Genomic DNA, 19,546 nt, shown 5'->3' on the forward strand with positions numbered 1-19,546 from the left:
ATTGGCATACAGTCACGCACACATAACAGATTGGCATCCACTGCGTGTTTTTCACTATAATAAATGACCCCTCTAGGAATCAATAGCGTGTTTGGCAGCTGCCGGACACAGCCTCGGTGTCGGCATGAGGGTGCGACGCCGCCTGTGGCCGGCAGGTGGGGCTGTAGCAGCGCCGCAGCTCGGTAGTTTTCCTCTAACGTCTCCGCTATATTCACGGCCGTGACGTATTTCCTGGGGCTTGTACGGACCACTCAGCCACACACCGGAGGGTTATCATGACTATTTATAACCAGCAGTTCGCTGTTATCAGTTTTTTTGCGGTTTCGTCGCGTCGTCGTCGGTTCTAACACCGCGGTGTGAGACAGCAACAAGCCGTGTGGAGCAGGATGTAAACGACAGCTGGTAAGTTGAGCCGTCGGTAAGTTTCCTGTCTGCTTTAGCTTGTGCCGTTACTTGTTTGGGCTGCCAAGTTTACCGAGCCCTCGGTGTCAGGACCACCGGGTCCGTGACACAGGGCAGAACCGGACGACGTGTTGATATTTTTTTTTGTTTGTTATCTTGTCAGTTTGTGGGTGTCTGCTTGAAAAAGGGGGAGACCTCTCGCCTATACACAAACACACACACACACACATGCCGAGCTGACGTCGACTGCGCCGCGTCTGGTTTCTGTGGCTGTTCCTGCGGAGTGGAGGAGGAAAAAAAATCGTGGTGTTCGTGATCCGTGCTGTGAGGAGTAAAATGTGAGGAAATGCTCGCCAGGGGCGGATGAGACGAGAGAGAGGGAGAAGAGAGGGGGGAAAAAAGGGGAGGCACCTGTGAGGCGGAATAGCTCAGCCTACCGCGGCGTCAAGTTTGCGTTAATCGCGGCGCGGTTACAGTTTCAGACATATTTGTCAAGCGCAGGAGTCATCATCGGATCAGCTCCAACCTCTTGCTCCGAGCCAAATTATGACAGCGTGTTGTTGTCACGGACTTAACCTGTGAGGTGAGTTTAAGCGACCGCAAACTCGCAGCAGCTTCGCCGTCAGCTGACACACGAAAACCTCTCAACTTTAGCTGGTAAACATCAAAGCGTTTCCCCCCTTTTTTTTCGTGGCATTTAAGGCCCGAGAAAGAAGTTTTTTTTCCTCCTTCCTGATCTGTACTGCAGTTAATCTCTGCTACCGTCTTCTGAAGGCTAAGTACTTGTTGTTGCCACATGCAGCTTATAGGAACTCTTGTATATCCAGTGAATATGGAGACTGAGACACACAGTTTGCTTTGAGTAATGTCCTGATCAGCTATTGCTGTTAATTTGGCACATGTGAGTAGTTTAAGTACTGTTGGGGGTGAAGTTATTAACCTCGCTGTCTGGCCTGCTGTAGTTTACATGCATGTCTTGTATAGTTTAAGACATAATCTGGATTAGCTTTCCCTGAAAATCTCTTTTGGGGTTTATGAAATGTGACTGAACATTGAATATTAAGTGTCACACTATATGCTGCACTGATCGTGGGAGCTGACCTGCTTTTGTTGTGCCTCTGTTTTTCCCATTATTGTTACACCTACTGATAATTTTATCTCTCTGCTGTGGCAATATAGAGCTGCTCATCGTTATGGATAAACATAAAAACAAAACTGTAAAGCTCTTTGCATGCAGTGACATGTACCACATTACAAAAACACAATGCATGTTGTTCTCAATGCAAGCATTTGATGCTTTATAGATCTGAGCAAGCTTTTCCTTGTCATACCAGATTTTTAAAGTAATTCATCTGTGCTCTTGGCTCTTTTAAGAAAAACTGAAATTTACAAAGAGCTCTCGGGGTCGGAAAAAATATTACATAGGTGTTTATATGATGCTGAAATTGCAGCAGGAAGTCTGGAGAAGTAGTTAGATGACAACACTGGAACAAAACGCATGTTCCAGAGGGGGGGGGCAGATGAGCATGGTGGGGTTTTTTTTGTGTGTGTGTGTGTTGTTTGCAAGCACTAATAGGGCAGGGTGATAATCAATTCTCCAGTAACCCTCAAATAGGTTTAATAATAAAAATTATAGCTCACTCTCAAAAAATGATAGCAAAGCACATGATATTCTGTGGACAATGAAGGTTTTTTTAAAACTGGGAACACTGCACTGATGATGTGTTTGGTTATAGTTGTGTGTCTAAGAAGGTGGGATACACAAAAAATGGGAAAATGGTGAAAACATGCACCCCGGGGATGAATAAAAAGCCGCCCCTGCTATTAGAAACCTGCATTCAAGAGCATAAACAATAACAGGAGAGGTTTAGCTTGGATGTTTTATAAAAGGGTTTTATACTTGCAGCTGTGCCAGGTTTAGGTTTAACACAGGGCTCGTTCTATAAAGATGCACAGTGGTGTTTAAAAAATTATTTTTTTAAACACTTTTTAAAAGCACATGTGAACAAGTAGTGGTCCCAAAGCTCTTTTCCTTTTTCTTCTTCTTTCCCTTCAATAATACAGGTATCTATTTCAAAAGCAGGCTTCATCTTGAGTTCTTTAGTTCTTCAGTGGAAATCTGTGACGGGAAAAAGTTAACACTGCAGTTACACTTCTCAAAATGCCATGAATTCTGTTTTCCTGCTTTATTCAGCAGTGAAACCTGTGTGTCATCCAGAGGCTTTCCTCAGCACATGGAAGGATAGAAACACGAATATTCTGCTGGTTCAGTCGGCTTCTTTTAGAAGGTTACTCTTAAGTATCTGAGGGAAAAGGGGGAGGGGAATAATCCTACCTCTGTCTCTAACAGGAGTAGGATAACCTATTAAGAGGTTATTGATAAATCCATTTTAGAAAAACGATCATTGTTAGGTTGATTGGTTTTTGCTCATCACCATTTAGAACAGCTGATTAATCAAAATTTTTTAAAAAAAGTAAACGCGTGAGAAACTCCTTTCAACCATGTTAGAAATGTCGAAAATGCATATTGTGATAGTAGTATTTTATTTATTTTTATGTTTTTAAACCAGAGGGTACTCTGCAACTTCCTGTTGGCAACATGGGTTTGGAACGCAACAACCAGCTGATCTTAGCAGAGCTGTAAACAAGTAAATGCATAACAAATGTTAAAGAAATCTGTTTCTGAAAGAAGGAAAAAATGTTGTGTGACATATTGGAACGTCAGATTTTGAAATTGCCAAATACTGGTAATGATACTAGGGGTGGGTGATATAGCCTCAAAATTATAACATGATATTTAAATGAAATTTGGAATAATGGTATTTATAAAGATGTATGAAAAACAGTGAAAGTGTTATTGGCGGTTGCAGCTTGCAGGCAACAGCATTTATTAGTGGGAACAAAATAAAGGGTAGTTTCCGATGACAGACTGCCTAACTCGAAATGTGCATCTGTTGTCACAGGGTGCCACCAGCAGCAGGAGCATTATAGGGCAACAACAGTGACACATTAAAAGTCAAATGAAAGCATAAAAGTAGGCTAGGTAATGTTTTCCCTGGAAATTTTAAGTAACGCTTTTATTTTTAGCAGTCATTTCCATCCAGGCGAGTGTTTGGCTCTGTCATTTGTTTGTGACTGGGTTGCACGCCACCAGGTTCTCGTATCTCCTCTTTGCATGCCTTCATATCCTGGTTGTACTCACTGGTGTGCTTTTTGCCCTAAGTGGTTAAACAAGTTTATTTGCACTTTTGGCTAGAACAGTGCTCTTGCATATGTATGAAAGGGGAAAAAAAATGTCTGGGGTTGTTGTAGGGCATGCTAGGCAATGTAAACGCGTGGCATCACAACATGTCAATTGACTGGACGTGCCAGATTGTCCCTGAGGATTCTAATCTACACATTCAGAAACGCTGTGGTTTTACAAAGTGTTGCTTTACCGTAGATGTCCAAGAATTGCTGACTTGTGCTTGTAGACAGTTTAAAGAAGTAGAAGTTGATGGTTTGTAGTATCCTGGATGGGAACACTTGCTGTAGTGCACTGAGGGTTCTCCGTTTCACACTAGAGAATATTTTTGGCTTGACTCCACTTCTCCAGTAATCTCTTGCAATATTTAGCAGAGAGCACTAATTTAATTTTTATTATGTTGTTCGTAGCATTTTCATGATTTAACTTATCAGTATTGTTATTGTCATTTCATCACTCTGCTACATACACAGATTATCTTCAGAACCCTCTGGAGGCTATTTGAGTCCGCCAACGGAGAAATATTGATTTTTGTGTATGTCACAATGTGAGAGAGAATCATAATTGCCAGATATTTGTATTTCTCAAAGGGTCATATGGGCTAAATGCATTTGAGTTCATTTTTATCTCATTAAAATGTAAACAATAAACTGATGAGGTGTAAACTGTTTTCCTTTCTAAATTGTCCTGATGAGATCGGTAATGAGGGCGGTATTATCCTTTGAGTTTAATGATACTTGGCTAATTATAATATGGCGCAGGTTTTTTCTGTAATAACCTGTGTTATCGCAGTCTGACATATGGTATCATTTACCGTGGTAACACTAAAGACCTCGCAGCCCAGCAGTCGGCTTCGTCTTTGTCTCTCGCAGACTGTAAAGTAGTTGAGCGGTTGTTGGGCCACGGTATGTGGGTTTTCCAAGCTGACGTTGGAGAAACTGAGTGGTTGAGCACTGAGGTGAGGTCACAGGCAAATGTGCTTTAAAGAAGGTGCGTGTGAAACCAAACAGAGCACAGGGATCGGCCACTCGCTGATACTTACTGCATTAAAGGAAAGAAGACAAAGTTAAGTGAGTTATGCCATCATGTTCATCTGTAATACTTTGAGTGCTTGACTCCTTTTAATTTGAAAAATTTGATCATTTTAACCTAATTTTAATACTTATGCAAATATTTGTTTAAGTAGCTGTAACCTTTGAGCTTTTCAGAAGGATGTAAAATCCACACAGGAGCAAACTCTTGTGTGTCTATTTCAGTACAAATTGAGTGGGCAATAAAAAGGTAAACATCTAATTAATATGGCGTGTTTGGATTAATTTTTTAATTTGGCTAGATATTTCTGTTTGTAAAACAGGCTTATCTGAGCAGAGAGGGGGAATTAACAGTCGATGGAGGGATTTGGGTGTTTTTGAGATGCATTTCTGACACCTGATTTGTTCTGCTCGCTTTCTTATACATGTCACTTTTTATTTATAGTTGTTTCTGATGTGAAGGGATTTATGCAATCAAAATCTACTCTTGAAACGTCCTGACATAGATTAGCAGCTTGCCGGGTCAGCCACAGTCGGGCTGACCTGTTTGCTTGCTTTTTGCTAATGATGTGACCTGTAGCTTCACAACACACTGAACAAAGTCGGACCTAGTAAAGGGATGAGTAAATGTCTGGACTCTGATGTTTGATGTACACTTTTAAGTCCTCACCTCATGCAGCCTGTCAGTTCTACATATGCATTATTTATTCCAGATAACAAGGAGCTTTTAAAAGGTAGATGTTGTTAATTCAAGTGAGTTGGCAGACTCTGCATTAATCTGGTATTTGTGTTAGGGAATACAGTTACCAAAGACATTTTGTTACAGTGTATAGCATCTGGCAACAAAAGATAAAGATGTTTTGACACGTATGCAAAAGAAGAGGTTATGCCAGGAGACTTCCCCTGTGTTTCTGAGCAATAAGCTCCACCACTGGAGCAATAGTATAGCCACCATTGTTCTAGAAACTTTAATACTGAAGTGATGGAGATCTACCACATATTTGTATCTCTCTCTCTCTCTCTCTCTCTCTCTCTCTCTCTCTCTCTCTCTCTCTCTCTCTCTCTCTCTCTCCCTCTCCCTCTTGTTTTTTTGTTTTTTGTTTTTTGTTTTTTTTTAACATCATGGTTGATATAAACCTAACAAAAAAATCACGCTGAAAGTTGCACATTTAGGACAAATTGCTGTTAGAGGTATTTTGACTTTTCACAGTGCAGAGGTTCCTGGGAAGCAGCCTTGAATTGTGTTGAGTGTTCAGCAGAATATCAGCTTTTGATAACGACAAAATAGTGAGTAGATAGTCATTGAAAGTGTCATAATCGATTTGAGTTTGTTAGTTTTCTCAGGCTTACTCATAGTGTCACTAAAAGGTTTGGTTTTCCCGAATTACAAGTGACTAAACTTTGGTGTCGATGGGGGTCATGTTCCAGGAATTTTGGAAGGACTCTGTGTTAAATCAGAAACCCAGAAGACATTGTCTTGATGTTCTAATGAAGAAAATGTAACAAACTAATCTGGATCCAGATGTCTTTCCTTATCTCAAGGCGTGGACAGAAGTATCAGGCTGTTCTTGATGGCTCATGTATCAAGTTCTAAGTGATACGAGATGTGGCCTAAGCATGATGGGTAGGATAGTAGGGTCACAGTCATATAATTGTCTAAATTTGTACTTTAACTTGTGACATGAATGCAACCAAATGAAAAAGCTTTAGAGCACACAAGGTTTGGACACTTATCTGTTGATTAATGGGTTTTTCTGGTGTAAAATCCTGGAATTCTAAGAGATGTTGTGTCGGTCCACTTGAGCTGATTTGGACATCTGCCTTGGATGTCTCCCAAGTGAGAGATTTTTGACATGACCAGCTGAAACAAGACCTCCAGGACAGACCCAGAACTTGATGGAGAAATTATGTTGTCTCTTGCCTGGCTTGGGAATGCTGCAGTGTCCTCCTGGGAAGAACTGGAGGAAAAAGTTGACAGGGATGAAACATTCCAATGTAGATTGCTTCCTACCGCACCTCAAACCTAGATAAGCAACGTGTGTGTGTGTGTGTGTGTGTGTGTGTGTGATGTAAATATATGTAATATATTCATATAGTAAAGATGATGTTTGTTTTGGGTGCTGTTGTTGTGATGAATGGATTGGTGGGATATTTTTAATCTGTGTCTTTGGTAACACTGTACCTAAAAGTGACTCCAAGTTCACAGCTAAATTTTCCTTCCACCTCTTAACATATCATTCGTGCCTCACAACAAACTGCTCAGGGAAATCTCGAAGCGCTTGTTTGTTCATTTGGAGTGCGAGTTAATTTCAAGTCTTTTAATTTGTCGAATGGCTAACACAGAGGCTGTAACACCTGCGAAAGGATGGAAAGCTCCGTCCCACAGTAGAGCAGATGCAATGAAAAGGCCGAATGGAAGCACTTTATTTAGTGCAGCATAGTGAGCTTAAGATTACAACAGAGTTAGCACTTTGGATAATGGTCTCAACAGCCACAGCTGACCTTGACTCTAAACAACAGCTCAGACGCAAAATTGTATCAGCAAACAATCACTGCAAGCTGAGATCTCTCTGCTCGCACTGGCTGCTGTGGCTTGATAAGATAAATTGCTTTGTCTCATTCATAAGATTGTGTTAGATGTTTTCCAATGAGTGGCTGATAACACATCAGTCAGCATTTTACAAAGAAATGGCATCACTCAAATCGGAAACTTTTTTTTTTTTTTCTCCTCTAACACTTGATGTTCTGTCCTTTAGCCTCAGCCATTCGGTGGCTGCCGCTGCTACCTTCAGGCATTCAAACTCCTCCCTCAAGCCGATCCTGCACCTCATACCGAAACTGCCTCTGCTGTGATTCCCCCAGCATCCAGGGCGTAGTCTAGCTTTCCAACCACACTTCTCCACCTCTGCTGCCAACTCAGTATACCTCAGCATTTTTTTTTTTTTGTTTGTAAAGGGCATCTACTGTATCCTCCCAAGAGAGCATAAACACCAAAATTTGCCGCTGCATGTCTGACCGCAACATCATTTTGGGGCTGGGCGTCCGGCTCTTCCTGTGGGATTATCAAATGGCTGTCTTTAGCTGGGCTGCAACGTGCGTGGATGAACAAAACAGATTAACATATTTAATGTGGTCAGTTTTCTTTGCAACACCTCAGCAGTCACATTACAGTGTATTTTAAAATCTGTAAACTTCCACACCAAGCCTATTTCTTTCTTGTTCCCCTTTATTTGGTGGATTAAGGAACATAAAGGAAGACGATAAGGTTAAAATTGAACTGTTTGCTTTTTTCTTTCCCCCCCTTCCCTTGCGTGTGTTTGTTCTTGTGTTCTGTGGAAATTTGATTTGTGTATCTTTAAATCTTTTGTTAGTTTAAAAACTTGCGGTATCTTGTTTTAATACTGTACCTTTTGTTATTTTTGCCTTTTCTTTTCAGGTGATTTGTGACTTTTCTTTTCTCTGACGCTCCGTGCACCTGCATGTACTGTGAGCAGCCCCGGCCTGTTGGTGAGGCGCTGTGCTCAGTGACTGTGCTGCACTAGGGGAACCCATGGCTACTGGCCATCCATCTCCCTCCGTAGGCCGCAGGTTGAGGCTGCTGGAGTTGCTGCTTGGGCCTCTGTTGGTGTTGCTGGTTTGTGGACCGGTACAGGGTCAGAAGGTCTACACCAACACATGGGCTGTCCACATACCTGGAGGTCAGGAGGAAGCTGATCAAATTGCTAGCAAACATGGATTCATCAACTATGGACACGTAAGTAATAAGCTGCATTTTCTTTTTCTTTTCCTGCATTTGCTGTTGCATTGTTTTCATATGGGAGTGTTAAAGACCTGAAGTACTCTTGATTAGGGGTTATAAACAGTTCATATGAAATTTAAACAAACCTCAATTTGACTATCTAAATATAGGGCTTATCTAATTCCTGAAGAAAGAAGGTGGGCTTGCAGCAATGAACACAGTGTGTCCTTGTTATGTCTAATGTCTGACTTGGTAAATTCTGTTATTATATTCTCTAAACATTTATGAAATCAGTTATGAGAGTTTCTTGATGATTTTAGTGATTATTTTTAAAGCCATTGTTTTCTGGCTTGCTGTTAGCTCAGCAGTCTGAGAGCAAACTTTCTCATCAGAAGACAAGCACTCTGATTTCTTCACATTGTTGATGTTTCCAGTTAAAACCGGTTTTCTGTTCTTTGGCCCATTGTGTGACTGTATTGTTATGGTGTGATGGAAGCATTATGTATTACCTGTCCTGCCAGTGCTTTTTTTACATGATCATTGTTATGAGACGGGTTCTACAGGAAGCAGGAATTTCTTCCAAGAAATCTGATTTTTGAAAACTCTTAAAAAAAATAAAATAAAATAAAAATCAACCCTGATTGTTTGTCACTTTGATTGCGTTTATTTTATTGTTTTGTTTTTGTAGAGCTGGGTAGTGAGCTAGTTCAGTCTGTAGGCTAAAACTGCAGTATACAAACATACAAACCTCCCCTAAAGCAGGAAACGCCTCATAACTTCTATAGTTTTTATTGATGACGATATTAAAGAATCTAAGTAAAAAAGACAACAGTGAAAACACTGAATAATGAGCAGATTGTTGTGCATATTCCTAAACCTGGTACTGATCTTTTTTTTTTTTTTTTTAGAACTGCTTTCAATATGTGAAAGCTTTAAAATGAAGATTTTACAATGCCCATAGTTTTCAAAGCTCAGAAGATATGGCCGACAACTTACAGATAATTATTTCCTGTAATCTTCAGGCACTTTTTATGACTTCCTGTTTGGACTCGATGGAAACCAATTAACAAAGTTATCCTTCAACTTTATCACACCCTCCCCTTGCAAAAGAAAGAGGGGAAAAGTTAATTTAGTCTTTCAGCATGAAGGAGTGCCTTCTTTGTGTTGACTATTGTTCAAAAGCTGAATTGTTGTCATGTATCGGTGATTAACAGCTAACCCAGTCGGGGGGGAAAAAATGGCTCAACAGGTGTCACACAGGAGTAATAAGCTTCAAAGTCAACACAGAGCCAGTACCCATGTATGAAATAAAACCACAGATGTAATACTGCAGCTTGTGAAACGTATCTAAATAAATAACCTCCTTTTAAATTGTTTTATACGTCTGTGTGAAATAGTAATGAGTCCCTATAAAGTTTTTATTTTTATTTCTTCTCGGAATGAAATGTGGCCAACATGTCTCGGGGAAATGGATTTTTCAAGCTTCAAAATTGTTTTGTTCTGTATGAAACAATCATAACAAGTAACTTTAAGTATATGTGACAGAGCTGTGTTACACTGGATCTATGTTTCACCCCAAGAAAGTGAAAACTGGATATATTTGTAAAATAAACATGAATGGGAAATGGTTGATTATTTTTATGATATTGAACAGTGTTAAACACTCACCAACAACTCAAACCAATTCAAATTATACATGTAAATAATACTTGATTTTAAAAACACTAACACAACTGACAGAGGTGGGACTGAGGTAAGCTCGTAGGTAGTGACCCATTTGTTTCCTTTTTGAATGCCGGTGTGCACTTGTATTACTTTTGTTTTTATAAATATGCAATTTTTCTGGTTTAGAAAATGATTGAGGAACAAGCAGGTATTTATGCAGATGTTTCAGTCCGTGTAGCTTCACCTTGTTTTCAGGGAACAATATTCCGCACTGCACCATATGGTATTACTGGTCGTGACTAGGAATGTTATTTGTGCTCTGAATCACAGCATGAAGACTAGTGAGTAATCCTACACATTTAATCCTTTAACTATGTATTGGCTGTGAATAACAAGAAACCCAGACAAAGCAATTACACCCATGTAGTTACAAAACTGCACTCTGGAGATGAGGTTCTGCATGGTTCGGCCTGTCTCAGCAACTTAAAAGATTTTATGATGTTTTATGGAAGGAAAATGGACCGTTTTGTCTGACCAGAGCTAGATTGATGAGGTAGTCTTGACGCAGCATCTAAGACAGGAAAAAAGGCAGAGCGTGGGTTTGTCTAACAAAGCAGGCTTAATAAAGTTAGCTGGAAAGATGCTGAGTAAAGCCTTGAGGTCTCTGAAGTCTGAAACATGAACTGAATGAAAAACAGATGTTCCAGGTTTTCACTTAAATCAGTTATCCCTCTTATTAAACCTCCCATTTAAAAACTTTTTTTTTTTTTAAGTTCGATCCATAAAATGGTATACATGTTTGTTTGTTTGTTTGTTTTTTGAGAATAGTTGAGTAAATACAACCCAACATTAGATCCACTATCCTGCTGAAAAAGGCAGCAGCCCTGACCTCGTACATGTTCTGCAGGAAGAACTATGGCAGCCATCTTATGCTGCTAAGGAATTCCACCATTACCTGTGTCCTAATGTGCACATGCTGGGCTGCTGGCATTACATGAAAACCTGAGTTTGATTTATCAAAGAGAAATTCACAAGACGGATTACCGATCGTTACCAACATTCACTTCCTCTGTGTGCACTCAAGGTTAGTGTGAAAAGGACAAAAAAAATTAATGATGACTCAAGAAGATTAACCTTTTTTCTAATGATTTTGTCTTAACAAAGATGCAGCAGGCACTCAGTTTATTAAAGCATTGAATACCAGAACTCTGTTTTGGTTTTAAGGAATGGGTGGAAATGCCAATCTGCTTTTTGTTCCAGAGGTCTGTGGTTCAAACGTCTTTTGGGTATTTTGAGCTGTTTGACACACAGAGACAAAGACATTTATAGATCTGTAAAACCGATGAGATGTTTTCACAGATGTCTTTTATTAAATCAATAGAATAGTTGGTAGTGAAAATGATCCCCCATTGCAGCTCTAATTGAATTGACCGTTTTAGGCACAGGCTTCAGGAGACATCCACTTGCATATAAAACCTTAAGAGTAAATGACATGAAACGCCCACATCTGTTCAGTCCCTGGCATTTTGCTGATGATCTTTGAAAGGTTAGCTATAACAATAAGTGATAACTAAAATAAAGATGTGCTCATGCTCTGCGCTGCCCCGACGGCATAACATCACTGCTCATTGATTAAAATGAAGTCATTCCTTCAGAGATGGAAACAAACAAATCTGTTTGCCCCTTCTGCCTACAGCTGATGGGAAGTGAGAGTTGCTGTGTGAGCGATGTGTGGCCAGGCGTGGCGTGTGTGAGCAGCGGGGCTGTGCGTGTGGCTCGGTGTGTGCAGGTGTTCAAATTAAGCAGGGGAGCTGGAGGGGAGGATCAAAGACTGCAGCTGAGCAGGTTTTATAGCGCTGATGATGGTTGTTTTTATTTCGCCTTCACTCATGCTGCTCGCTCTATGGCATCCATACAACCTCTCCCTTAACCAACCCACAATTTTTATGTGACACGTGAGCATGTTCTCATGAAGGTGTCTGCATTAATTGCAGTTCATAGGTTAAAATTACCCATCAATCCAACAGCCATTATTAGATATAGTTATCGCTGCGTGTCCCATCCTGATCCTGTAAATTAGACGATATGGGCGAAAATTGGGACCAATAAAAGCTGGGGATAAAGTGATTGGCAGGGACGTCTGCTAATCATAAGGTTAGTTATTCAAACCACCTTATGAGTCTTGACAGTTTAATGGAAACTTCCACAGTGGTGCTTTGTCTTACCTTTTTAACTTACAATGTCAGGTCTCCACTGTTTAGATTTGCTAATCATACTATTAAGAATCTAGAGCAACATCTGTGTATAACTCTTTCAATACAACAAAAAGGAATGGTAAATGGACTGGTTCTTATATAGCTCTTTTCTGCTCTACCTGAGCACTCAAAGCACTTTATGCAATGTGCCCCATTCATAAGTACTTTTTTTTTTTCTTTCTAGTGCTTTCTATCTAACATTCACACTCTGATTGCTACATCGGAGAGCAACTTGGGGTTAGTTGCCAGGGATCAAACCAACAACCTTCCGATTAGATGGCCTGCTCTACCACTTGAGCTACAGCCACCCAAGGAGGCCTCATCTTCAGATGGTTACCCTGTACAAGTCTGTAATTCACTGACATATTCAAAAGAGGCAGAGAAGTAAATTGGCAAAATAAAACCCACCAATGATGGACATGTCCAAACTCTGATGTGCCTAGTGGACCAAACCCTGGGCGAAGACATTTCTGTAAACAAAAAGATTAACAAATCGTACACTATGCATTGCACGAGTCGGGTAGATAAGTTTGAGATAATTTTGCTTGATGAGTGATTCGATTTCATGTGGTGTAACTCCATGCTGTAAACTGCAGAATCAGCTGACTTCAGCGCATTATGTCTCTTTATATACCAGTCGGATTTATGACTGCAGCTACTGAGTACTTTTCCTTTTGAGTAATCTATGTGTCATCTGTTGTTCTGTAGAGCAGGGGATTCACAGGCAACCAAAGTCTAGCTGGCTGACCCAAAGCAGTGAGTCAGGGATATGTGTTGTGTTTTTTTTTAAAATGGTAATGGATGTTTAACTTTGATTTGACATTTTCTCATTCAGTTTTGTAGTATTTGTATTGGGGCTGCTGAATCAGAATCACAGTGGCATTAAATCAGTTGGTTTTTTTTTTTTTTTACTATATATAGTTTGATCTCCTTTTTGTTTAACACAAAAATATCCACCCAGCTGGTGCTGGCTGATGCAACTCGTCAGTCTTTCTTTGCTGGTGCTAGTACTTGAAGTCGTGTTGAAGGTAAACTTCACTTGAAGTCCAGTTTGTTTTTCTGTCACTGCTAATCAATCAAACCGAGCCAGAGACTGTGAGAGTTGAGCTGGTTGTTTTACGGTGCAGAAACTTGAAAGCTGCCATCAAGTTGTTGTCTGATAGCAGCAAATCATGTAAAACTCTTGACACACTAAGTGCACAAACTGTCACAACTGAGCTATACTCCCTCTATGTGCTACCCCTTACTTGGCTGCCTTTATAAGTCTTTCTTTTTTCTCATCCTCCCTTGATTGTTAAAGGCAAAGACATTCCTGTAAACGTGCCTCAAATTAACCAGACTATCTCTTTTAAAAGTAAAGGGTTGCGGTGACCAAGTGGTCTGCAAATAGATTACGCCTCTCACTTTGACATTACGTCGAGATTATAGGGCCATTTAAGAATAAGGAGAATAATTAAAACTAAGTAAAGGTAATAAAATTAGGAAACTGCTGACTCACACTGTGGCATATGGGTATTAACTGCCAACTTGCGTCTCCGGATGGTTATTTTACATTTTAAAGACCCAGTTTCTTGCCCAGATCGTCAGACTTGCGTTGCAGTTTTTCAAGAGGACCTTAAATTTTCGTGGCACATCTGTTTCAATTGCTCCTCCATTATGCTGGTATTTAAATAAATGGTCAGATGGGATTAGGGGAATTGCTGTTGGTGGTAAGATGTGATTTGATAAGGACTGACACAATGTTAAAAATCATTATAGTGTGATCAGTGAATGGGATCAGATGGAATAAGATCAAAGGCATAATTGAAAATGCAGCAACATAGTCATAATTTCTCATTTTATCAGCTGAAACCAGTGCTGTGCATATTTTATTTTTTTAAATCACGTGTTTTTTAACATTGTGCATTTCTGCTGTCATCTTGTTCCCTCACTGACGGTGTGGCTTAAAGTCTCAATATTTAACTAGTTTCTGAAAATGTTGCAGGTCAGCCTTGCGCTTTCTTTTATTGAAGAATCATGCTGCTTGTACTCGTGAGGTATTTATGTAACGCCATGTCTTCCAATTACTAAAGAATGGGGAAGTTGGCATGTCATCATTTTTAACTTGTGCTTCCTTGGAAGTCTTAGAAGTTAACACAGTAGTGCTGCTTTTACTTGCAAAGAGCTTGTGTCAGTAGAACCTTTTTCTGCTTCCTCCTGCTCCTGGAATGTGAAGGATACTAGTGTTCGTTAATAAGAAAAGAATAATAATTTAAAGTAATTAAAATGTTTCCTTGGTATTGGTAAGTTTTTCCTCCTTTGATTATTCATAAACAGAGGTGGAAGGAAAAGGATAATGAATCAATAGCTCATTTATTCCTTCACTCACTTCAAAGCCAAAGTCCTCAGAAGCCTGTCACTTCCCTTCTTGTGAGCAGTGGTTTTATGTTGCTGCTGGTGGATAAAAACGCCTGTGTTCTTGATGCTGATCTATTTAGAGACCAACTGCCCTCCTAGCTTGTTCTGCTGGTCTACCCCAGGGCTTTGCTTGTAAGAGAGGATTGTTTCTGTATAGTGCTCTCACTGTACTCCATGGCACCATCTTGGCCCGTTTCTGCTATCTAATGTGCTCATTTCTTCCTCCTTTTTGAAGTGGTAAGACCACCACCCCCCGCCCCCCTTTTTTTTTTCTTTTTTTTTTTTCTTAAAGATGATTAATATTCTGTCCAGCACAAGATTAAAGGAGTAGTGAAAAAAGATGGAAATTCTCCAGTTCTGATGAAGTGCATGTGATGAGTCTCCTGTGTCTCAGTAACTCATGACACGGCAGCACACTTAGGGCCCCCTGAACGTCTCTTCAATCTAGCCCACAGTTCTTAGTTCAAAAGATAAAGCTGAGTTTGTAAGCTTTTTTTTTTTCCTCCCCCAGATTACTTTTAACTTAAACTTTTACAGGCAAATTAAAAAATTTTCTTCATGGGGCAGTGAGAGAATTTCTTGTTTTTCTTACCAAATACATTATTGCCAACAGAATTTGCATGATCACTTTTACACAGAAGTGTTAACTTGGTGTGTTGATTGTGTTGCAACATTTATTGTGCATCTAAGCCCACAGTTCCACAAGCCTAGAGACCAGTTGGCGACCCCCTGGCAACTGCTGGTTACTGGAGAAACGTGTATACCCCAAGTTTTTGCTGAAGGTTGGTGGGAGTCGACAGCTGAAATTGATTGCAAAGAGTTAAATGGCGCGGCACCAAAAGCCTCCTCGTTATTGTGAAAAGTGAGGCAAACTGGAACTCTTACTTTGAAGGTCATATTCCATTCAAACTACGGACGACTGCACCAGTCTGCCAGTGAGCAGTGGTAGCACCCTGTCTGTGACTGATTTCACCTAGCAACAGCGAGCAAACACTTACCAACCAGTCATTGAGTTTTAAATGAGTAAAAATGACATCAGAAAATGTCAAATCCCAGAACATAATGTTACGTTTAAGTGGGTGAGCCAGGTATATAACTCTCCCCTCTTTCTTTAAAATTATCCAGGACCTGCCATATTTCATGGAAAAACATTTGGCGTAGGTGTCTTAAGAGTTTTTGTGGTAAATTATGTGTATTGGAAGATTTTAAAGGTTTGCCACAGTGAAATAAAGTTTATTTAACTACTTTAATTTGCGGATGCAGGCTAAATAAAACATGTCACAAAGTATATTTGCACTAATCCATAAACTGAACTAAAACAAAACATTGGACTGTCTGGCCCTGTTGGATTGAACTTATCTACAGAGCTTGTTAAAAGTAACGTTTCCTTTCATGTGAAGGAGGTTTCTGTGAGATTGGGTTACATTCAGTTATGATCAGCGTTTGTTTTCCTCGCTCACCGTCTTCTCATTTTTCATTTTCTGAATCAGACTTTGTCACACCCCGTGGACATGAGTAGTTTCTCATGGTTTAATCATTGAGTAAAGTGTGTTGTCAGCAGCACTGAATGGTTTCTGTTATTAAATTTGTTCAGTGTAGTATTGTGGTGTTTATGCAGTGTCTGGGACATACAGTGAAGGTATATTTTCTTGACTTAAACTGACAGTTTGTCTTTTAAATAAGGCCTGTTTGAAGTACATTTTACATAATTAGTTTGAAGACTTCTCCCTGGTTACTTGAGTGGTACCTAGCATGTCATGCTTTGGCAGAAGCTGTTTCTTAAAATCTTCTTTCTTTTATTTTGTAGCATAAATGTGCAGAAAATGAGATTTGATGAAGGGTCTAAGTCAAAAGTCTAGCAATAAAAGTGTTCTGGCTACAAAACCTGAAAACAGATTCTCTGGTCTGGTAAATGGTAACTACCTGCTAAAAGGACTAATTATTTTCTGGTGAAACTTTATCACTATGCACAATAGCCTTGAATCAGAGAAAAGCATCAGCATAGAAAGACTGAAGGAACAGAATGCATAATTGGACTCTGGAGACCTGAAGCGATTAACTGTGGGGGGGGGTTGAAGAAATTTGCTGGAAAATTTTCTGAGCCGTTATGATTGGCCCACAGATGATGGGGAAGAAACTACCTGCTGAGTGTTGAAAGGAGCTCCGCTGCATGATTTGTACAATCACGCACAGGTGCTTCTGCTTTTTTCTTTTTTTTTCTTTTTCTTCTTCTCCCCCCTGCTTTGTGCTGCCAAGCACAGTGTTCATCTGCCAGAAAAGAGACTGATCAGCACCTTCATAATAGCTAAATAAGTGTTAAATCGACGCCTCTTTTCTGATTCACTGAGCTGTAGCTACCTAACATGATACTAGCAACATCCTACTTTGAAGTAAATATGAAATGTGAAATGTCACAAACTGTGAAATTGTTCTTTGCTTTTCCTGTAGCTGACATGGAAAGTGGATTCATCTGGAAAGAACGCATGCAGGTCTGGGGAAAAGCCTTTCTGGACTTGATGTTGAGAGAGGCTTTTTTTTTTTTTTCTTTCTCATTTCTCTAATGTGAACACCAAAGGAATTATACAGTAGTCAAACACAGCGTCAGTAATTTATCTGGTAGATATGGCATATAGAATTGATACATTTACAAGGATCTTAAAATTATTCGGAATCAGTTGGTCTACAGTGTGTGTTTAGCAAAAGCTTCGAGGGACAACGGTTATTATACTGGGATCACGGTTTGTGCATCATCATGCATGATGTTACTGTTCCCAGAGGGCCTTTAAGGGTCCTTGAGTCAAATGTGGCTTAAACACACCAGCTGTGTCGATTGGTACTTCTAAATATTTTAGTATACTTAAGCATATTTTGTAAGCTGATTTACTTGTGCCATATCTTCATAAATCTTTAACACACCACTCTGTGTACTGTGGCTCTGGTCCACTTTAACCAATGAGAGCTGATGGCTCCAATGGAGTGTGCAGCCCTGTACAGTCAGTGTAGCATGTGCCTTAGACTTTGCTTCTTTGAAGTTCAGTAATGAATGGTGCAAACCAGTGCTGAACTGTTGGATTTGGGCCGTTAGTTGGTACATAACTATTAAAGGGGCAAGATTTTTTATTTATTTTTTTTTGTTTTAATCTAGAAATGAATGTATCGTTTCTCTTCTTGGGACGGTTGCTCATCAGCGGGTGGTGTATCTCTTCAGTGTCTCTGGCCCTTGTGCTGTTGTTAATGAGAGAGGCTCCCTTTTATTCCACGCTTCGGCCTCTCTCTCACTAAGCAGACCCAGATCTCACTTCATCTCAGTGCAGCTGCACTTCTTTGAAAGTTAATGAACTGCAGAGATCGACTTATCCTGTTTGCTCTGCTGGAGACTTCTGTGTTGAAAGCAAGGACTTTAGAGCCACCTGAAATTAAATCCTAATCCATTACCAGCACAAAACGCTGTAACTGATGTTGGAATCATTTTTATTGATGAGCCAAGTATTAAATTACACTTATTGTGAAAGTTTTGTATTACACTATTTTTATTATTTTATTTTATTTTGTCTGTGTTTGGAGCTTATAGAAATTACCATAAAAATGCCAGCAGGGGTTGAAGGTTTGAGCCGATTAATCCTGCTTTAACTACAGATTTTGTCAGCAAATGAACATGCCTTAAACTTGTAATCAAAGGTTTTTTGTTTTGGTTTTTTTTTTTCTCTTTGAAAACGGTTTATCAAAACTATGACCAGGTTTCAGCTACTGTTGTGCAAGCCCTGCAGGCCTGAGTTGACCCTCTTTGCCAGGCATCAGTTTTGTAATGTATCTTATTAGCCCGCTCTTATATTTAGGCATAGAAAGACTGATTTAAAAAGTATGTTTATAAAAAAATGACTTAAACATTTTACTTTCACTCTTACAGCTGATATACATTCATGTTTGTTTACTAGAAGTCATTTATTGCTCCATGTGAATGAGGTAATCAATGGTCTGTTAATTCTTGCTGGAAAAAAAATAAACACTTCTGTACTCATCTTGTCTCTCCTCACACCAGCAGCAGTGTGTGTGTCGCAGAAGTAATTTTAGATGTGACTTGGCCGCACATACTGTATGGTGATAGTGTGTACCTTTTTGGTCTTTTTTTTTTTCTCGCCTTTATGCTCAGTTAAGTCGGTGCATTCATGGCTGGGCAGCAACTTTGTGTAGTTAAAGATGACAAAAAGGTAAAAAGCTGTTGCTGGAATCCTCGTAGATGAAATGATTTCAGATGAGTAAATGACAGTGAATTTCTAGCAATGTAATTCTTTCAATAACCAAGAAAGCTTCTGTCTGCCCATATCATGCATCAGCATGAGCTTCATACAGTTGGAGCAAAGCAGAACAACGCCTACTCATTTTTTTTTTTTTTTTTTTTTTTTTTTTTTTTAAATACAGCTGCAAAACAAGTTGGACTGCTGGAGAAATGCCTTTCGTTCATTTGTTGCACGGTTGACCTTGTTGGTTCTTTTAATGCAGTGAAGTTGTTGTTCCAGAATGTGCACGGAAAAAGCCAATGGGCTTCTTATAATTATCTCCAAGTATGACAGGCTTGTGTTCTCAAATCTTCCATACATCAAAAGGACTTTTTAACCACTCATTTATTAAGCAACATTTTCATCTGGCATGGGTTTGTTTTTGTTTTTTCTGTTTAAATCAGTGCACATATTTGTGCAAATGTCACAATAGAACTTGTATGTGCAGACTATTTCCCCAAAGATGGAAAACAGTGTCTGGTATGGAGACAACTTCAAAGGCTCAGTGAAATTTATCGGCTCCGTTCTGTTTGGTA

At 39.7% G+C, this 19,546-nt stretch overlaps 1 protein-coding gene across 3 annotated transcripts in view; it reads left to right on the forward strand.

Annotated features, from left to right (window-relative positions):
* The first annotated feature begins 212 nt into the window (after window positions 1-212).
* furina (furin (paired basic amino acid cleaving enzyme) a) overlaps window positions 213-19,546 on the forward strand; it is an 81,355-nt gene continuing 62,021 nt past the window's right edge. The window contains exons 1-2 of one of the 3 annotated variants that reach the window (XM_019359026.2): window positions 213-402; window positions 8,114-8,431. In XM_019359026.2, the coding sequence (XP_019214571.1) occupies window positions 8,228-8,431 (204 nt within the window). In that variant the 5' untranslated portion in view covers window positions 213-402; window positions 8,114-8,227. Of the gene's footprint in view, window positions 403-697; window positions 986-4,612; window positions 4,717-8,113; window positions 8,432-19,546 lie in introns of those variants that run through there. The other 2 variants (XM_019359033.2, XM_019359036.2) reach the window with 2 other exon arrangements.

The sequence above is a fragment of the Oreochromis niloticus genome, linkage group LG1 (assembly GCF_001858045.2).
Source record: "Oreochromis niloticus isolate F11D_XX linkage group LG1, O_niloticus_UMD_NMBU, whole genome shotgun sequence".
In the NCBI taxonomy this organism is placed as follows: Eukaryota; Metazoa; Chordata; class Actinopteri; order Cichliformes; family Cichlidae; genus Oreochromis; species Oreochromis niloticus.